The sequence below is a fragment of the Centruroides vittatus genome, unplaced genomic scaffold, assembly GCF_030686945.1.
Source record: "Centruroides vittatus isolate TY-2023 unplaced genomic scaffold, ASM3068694v2 contig_620, whole genome shotgun sequence".
Lineage (NCBI taxonomy): Eukaryota > Metazoa > Arthropoda > Arachnida > Scorpiones > Buthidae > Centruroides > Centruroides vittatus.
In genome coordinates, this window is record NW_027122381.1 from 796,095 (window position 1) to 802,318 (window position 6,224).

The following is a 6,224-nucleotide window of genomic DNA, read 5'->3' on the forward strand; positions in this document are numbered from 1 at the left end:
AAACACTTTGTTATTAGTTTTGATTTAACTAATAACAAAAACAGATTGCACTGTTTTCAATTTCCACATTGTATTTCTCTCAATTCCGAAAAATAAAAGAACAAAGAAGGGAATGGGAATGAGAAACAAAAGAACTTTCTGACCGACGCTTTTAGATTATCGGTATCGATGGGCAAAATTGGCCTTCGTGCCTTAATGTTACAATCCAGAATTGAACTGTATTCGGAATTTTTATTTGAAAACAAAATTTTACAAGTTATATATTCAAAATTGATCTTGAAATTTTTACTTTGCTAAGGTTGATATCGAGAGATTGACTTTTTAAGTATCTTTGGATCATTTTAGTCATTAATTCCTGGAAATTGAATTTTAAAAAATGTTTATAGAGATTTTCAAATGATAAAATCAGGATAAAGATCTACCATTTGATTATAAGTTAATAATGCTTACAAACCTGGTATTCGACGGGATCATCGTGCTTTTCTTCGTCATCTTCCACATAGCAGCATGGCTATTGAAATAAATATGAAAATTAAATAAATTATTTACAAATTCGAAGAATGATATTTAAGCTTTGCTTACAACGCAAGACAGTAATGGATGTACTGGCTTTTTGAGCGCAGGATCTTTGATTTTCATGGCCTTTCTGACAGATCTGATGAAGTTAGATAAATAAAAGCAGTTCGGAATTAGATTGAATGGTGATGGAAATAATTCGGCATCTCGAAAGTACAGCACACATTGCATAGTTTTACTAAATTTCCATTCTTTATCGGCATCATCCTGAAAGAATATTCTGTAATTAAAGTACGGAGAAGGTTCCATTCGACAGAACGCTCACTTACCATTACTGCTTGGAAATTGTTTATAAGAACTGCCACCAAAATGTTAATAAAGACGATGTTCATAAAAATATGATAACCCGCAAACAAGATTTGTCCAGTGGCTTCAGTTAAAGTGTGATAAACTACATCTGTTGTTCGCAAATCTATATTTGAAACAATTATATTTGTTGAATCGAGATCAACCAATCCAAATATTGTCCAGAATAAAGTGTGTATGGAATTAGCAATTCTATAGGAAGATAAAAGTAATTATTAGTATAACTGTGGTCATTTAATTAATAAAAAGTATTTAGATATTCGAAGGAATAAGAAGAGGGAGATTATGTTTTTGGTATTCTCCCATCCAGCCAGGTGTATCCAGATTTTCCGCTATCGGAAGATAGCAAAAAATCTAGATACATCTGGCTGGATGGAGTAAAGACAAGTATAGAAAAAATTTAGAAAAAATAATGATTGTTTACACGGAGATTGTTCCACTCAGTTCGTTTCTATACACGGAAACACACCCTCTTCAACTTGTTCACACTGGGGGACAGACACGACAACCTTCTATTGATTTGTCAGCCTCCATTACGTAAAAACTCGCAAAACCATTGGATTCGACTCCGAATAAATCTGAATTTGGCGACCCAACTGACTTCACTATAATGGCGCATTTGCTACGTGGAGTATTCATCCGTCCTTTGAGTCGGTTCACATAACCAATATTAGTCACTGGATCGAAGGAGAAAAACAATAGGCTAAAACCTCCATATAAACAGAGAGAGAGAGACAATGGTTGGAGGAACGGATATAAATTGAAGCAAAAGACTAAAAAACAATCCTATAGGTGAAGATAGTTATGTCAGCCTGGAAGAAGCCTTATAACAATAGTGCACCAGTTGGTGAAGATGAACCACCGAACACTGGTAGTTGTTCGTGGGTTCATCTTCACCAACAGGCTGGCCACGTGGGGTTTTCAGGTTTTTTTCCGTTTGTTACATCAAAGGAGCCAGTTTCCCGTAGAAAGTCCTTCCTGGAGGCATCCCCCTCGGCTGATCGCCCGCACGTTGCGTTACCTTATACAAACAAGCGAACTTACGACGTAAAAGCTGTGGACTGGATTGTAATTTCTCCTTGCTCATCGGTTTGCTTCATTTTTCGGTAAGGCGCGTATAAGTTAGCCATGCAGACTGCCAGTAAGCACAATAAAATGCAGCATACTATCAAAAACACAGCCACATTCTTCATCATTACTAGCAGAGAAATCTGTCGAAGTAATTAATATTATATAACTTTTATAACTTTTTATCGCTAATTTTAACCGTACTCGCCTGCAGCGGTCCCAATCGAGAACTCATGAGAAAGAAATAAAATAATCGTCCAACCGCCATAATTCCAGTGATGCACAGGAGACCTTCGTGAATTAAAGTATAATCGTGACCGGGCCAAAAATTTCTAGGGAGATCGGCAAAGCCATATTCTAAAACATCCACCCACGAGAGAATCCAAAATATAAACGTCAATATAAAAAGTAGTTCCATGACCAAAGAATATCTGTGAAATTAAATGATACGGTTAGTTAAGAATAAATTTAAATAAATAAAAATAATCACTCACATGTTCCACCAGTATTGCTGAAATCTTTTCCAACCTTGAAGGCACAAAGATCTTAATGAGGAAAATAAATATCCTAATACCCATAGAACAACCACTGCTTCTAGACCTAATAGTAATAAACAACATTCGTCATTACTCTATAATATTAAGTGTTACTTTAAAATAATTCATTCAAATATACCAGTGTTGGGAGGTCCACGAGACGATTGCTCCGTATGGATTTGGATAAGTAGGAACAGAAAAATCAGAAATATAAGATACGATGCTAACTCGTTTAGGAATCTACTTTGAGGGCATTTCCATCTTTTTCCCAAATGAGATTTAGGAAATAATAAAACTGTGAAGAAAACTACAGGAAGAATAAACATACGGACCAGAATGATTAAGCCTTTCTTCCAAGTGCGGTACTTCGAAAATGTCGTCCATACACCGTTCCATTCCGCCGTAACTACTTTTTGCACACTTGGGTGAGCAACAAACTAGGAAATATAAGGTCGGTATTGTTAGTAAAAACAAGAACGACAATAGTTTTTTTTACTGTTTCCATCCTGTGGACACTAAGAGGCACTAAATAGGGGCCAGTTTCCCATAGAACACCTCTGGGAAAGCATCCTTCTCGGATCGCCTATGTTTCGCGTTGCCCTTTAGGAATAAAACCAAAAACCAATCGAGTAGGCCCGCAAAGAGATGGCCGGATATACCCGGAGGGGTACCCCCAAAAATTCTAAGGTTTTTCGACCCGACCGGATTCGTTTCCAATTCTCTTAGAGTAACAGGATGGTACCTTAACTCGAATATTCGAACGAACAATCGGATGCCTTATCGAGCTACTTTAAGCCCTTAAAATGGCCGTATCCGGCTATTCGTTTAAATATTTAAATTATCGGGTTGGTTGTATACATCTTCAACGTGTCACCGTCTATCTAATGACATATAATAAAAACAAAAAATAATAAAATGTTCGTACTTCTTTCTGTCTATAATCCAAAGCTATTTGTAGTCTTGGATATTTTGATCTTTTCCAAGAAGAACCGCTTTTTAATTTTAATATTTTTTCAACTTCCTGAATATCTGAACATTGAGATAATAAATCGACAGCGAACATGCGTAAGTTTTCCGACAGTGCATTATATTCCATCTTTAAAGTATAAAGATTATAAAGGTTTTATTTTGTAAAATTAACGCAAACTTTCATTCGTTCATTTCCAAAACTTACGTGATATTCTTTCTCCATTTCAGCACAAAACTTTAGTTGTTCGTCCAGATCGAAGGCTGTCAGTATTGGATCACTAGAAGACAGACAAATGTAGTAAGGATTACAGATTCCTTTAAAAATATCTAGTCTCTTCGTTGTCAAATCCAGTGTCCCCGTTTCTCGAATTACTTCTTTACATTCTCTACACAAGCCTGAAACGGTTTCAATTTTTTATTAACTCTGTCCGTCTTACGAACATCCAGACTTTTTTTTCATAATCTTATCGTGGGTTTGGCCAGACCAGTGGAGTAGCTAAGAAAAGCTTACAGAGCCCGTTTTTTATTTTGTGGGAGAACGAGGCCTGAAAGGTCAATTCTACCGGAGTCGACCGGAATTTGAAGGCAGTCGTTCTGCCCATCTGAAGCACTGACAGCTTCCTCGACCGGATCCAACCGCCGCTACATAACGCAGAATCCCCACAAGATGGCTGCCTCGTCCTCAGTTGAAGTCCCGGGGATCGCCGGTACTCGTGGAATATTCAGGCACTCGATTCGAACTCTGGTTCCCCACAGCGACGAGACGAAGGTAAGCTGCCGTGGCCTTCTGGCCGGGCTTGTTTTTATAAATAAAGAAAAAAATAAATAAGTTCAGGAAAAAGATTTGAATGTAACAAACACTGTTATACACGTGGCTACAATGTACGAGTTTATTCTTCGTCTACAGCGTTAGTGTGTACATCCATAGTGGTACAGAGATGAATAAGGTTTCCGCGTTCTAATTAGGGCCCCTTAATATGGGTTCTAGTTAGGCTACTGGACCGGGCCTACACGAGTGTGACCGGATGACAAGAGAAAGGTCCAACTCAAAAAATTTCTAAGGATAGACACGTATTCTAGTACTTGGATCATCCAGAGCGGCAGGCAAATGAAATTATCCCTCTATTGTTTCCATTTTTCAGCAGCCATAATTTATATTTTATTAATTAAACGTAAAATATAGAGTGAGATTATAAATTAATTTACCAGTCTGATATCCAGTACTTACAAGTCGGGATGTGTGGAATGCTAGCTATGTGATTTCGCTTGAGTAACAAACGAATTATTTCTATATTTCCCTTTTGTGCGGCGAGAACAAGTGGCGTCACCCCTAAGCTAAATTCTATGCTATCGGGATATGCAACAAATTCCAGATCCGGGTCTTTATTCCTGAAATTATCGTAATATTAATGGAAAAATTTAGTGATCATAACTAAAAATCGGGAAATGCTCTTACTTGAGCGCATCTAAAATGGCGGTAGTTATCTCAATATTTCCTATAGAAATTGCGTGTAAAACGCAATCGGACAAGTTTATTTTCGGTGTAGAAATCAAAAATTCTACAATATGCAATAATTCGCTATTAATTGCAATGTGCAGAGCAGAGTAACCTTGAAAATTCAAGCAATTGATATTCAATTCGGGATTTTCCTAATGAAATAAAAAAATATATATAAATTAATAATTAATACATCATAAAAGTAAATACAGTGAACCCCCGTACAACGCGTTCCGCCTTAACGAACCACACGCGTTACGTATGAACTGCGAGTGTGACGTAACGGCGGTGTACATGGCAGGTATATCTGAATGTGTGGATGAAACTGCCATTTTTTAAAAATTATACGTTCGGGTAACCTGGACAGCTGTTCAGCAGTACCTGACAGTTATACCGGTACGTGTTTACCTACCTGGCTTTATACGGGGTTCACTGCATCATATTTTTAAATATGCCAGTAAAGATAAAGAAATATAACCAACCGAAAGGAAATTCTTCAGTTCATTTAAATTGCCACACTCTACTAATTTGAAAAATATCTCTTCGACGTTTCCCAAATTAAGCAATTCGTTGATAACTCTTTTCTTTTCCTTACTGTCTAAACGTTCCATTTCGATTTCTTCCTGATCCTCACTTCCATTCACTCTATTATTTGCATTTAAACTAGTAAATGTGCCCTTATCTCTATCTTTATTCTCATCTTCAGTATTAGAAGCCATATTCTAACTCAAAGTTAACGTTCTCCGACATAAAAATACAAAGTAACGGCAATTACTTATAAAATTTTAAATGGTTTCTCTCGAATTATGTTTTTCTGTATTCTTTTTTAAAAATTCAATCGTCCAATTATCGAAGTCTCGCGATTCCAAATAGAAAACTGATTGGCTACGAAATATTACGTCATAATCTCGATCTTTCTAGAAATAAGTCTTCCAAGTTTAGTAATTGATCCGTTAGATGTCGCCACTAATAAATTATTATTTTCTAGAAAATAATTTTTTTTTAAATAAATCGAAGGAGAAAAAAATTTTAAATAAAATAATATCGAGAGGAAAACTTTATAATATTTAATTTAAAAAAATAACGGAATTAAAAACGATAAAATTAATTAAAAAATTTAGTCATTTTAAATATAAAAATGAATGCATAAAATTCCAGAAAATTTATTACGTGATATAAAAATTACACAGAAATTTCTGTAGAATTTTTAATTAAAAAAACGATAATTAAGGGAAAAATTGAAAATATTAATTTAAAATTTTAAAGAGAAT

The 6,224-nt window shown here is 35.6% G+C and overlaps 1 protein-coding gene across 1 annotated transcript; it reads right to left on the reverse strand.

The window, feature by feature from the left end:
* Positions 1 to 230: 230 nt before the first annotated feature.
* On the reverse strand, positions 231 to 5,820 carry LOC136979362 (short transient receptor potential channel 4-like). Its single transcript, XM_067275304.1, has 12 exons — positions 5,436 to 5,820; positions 4,912 to 5,105; positions 4,684 to 4,844; positions 3,661 to 3,851; positions 3,412 to 3,582; positions 2,626 to 2,923; positions 2,445 to 2,550; positions 1,927 to 2,381; positions 846 to 1,074; positions 583 to 783; positions 455 to 511; positions 231 to 355 (listed from the first exon to the last, which is right to left on the reverse strand). Exons 1-8 carry the CDS (start codon positions 5,670 to 5,672, stop codon positions 2,123 to 2,125), a joined length of 1,617 nt encoding a protein of 538 aa, XP_067131405.1. The 5' UTR covers positions 5,673 to 5,820; the 3' UTR covers positions 231 to 355; positions 455 to 511; positions 583 to 783; positions 846 to 1,074; positions 1,927 to 2,122.
* Between the last annotated feature and the right edge of the window lie 404 nt (positions 5,821 to 6,224).

Excerpts from the sequence above, each read along its gene's own strand:
- LOC136979362 (XM_067275304.1), bottom strand. The coding sequence starts at position 5,672 with ATGGCTTCTAATACTGAAGATGAGAATAAAGATAGAGATAAGGGCACA. Across the intron at positions 4,845-4,911 it reads GCCATTTTAGATGCGCTCAA|GAATAAAGACCCGGATCTGG; the intron begins GTAAGAGCATTT and ends CGATAATTTCAG. Across the intron at positions 3,852-4,683 it reads CATTCCACACATCCCGACTT|GCTTGTGTAGAGAATGTAAA; the intron begins GTAAGTACTGGA and ends AAACCGTTTCAG.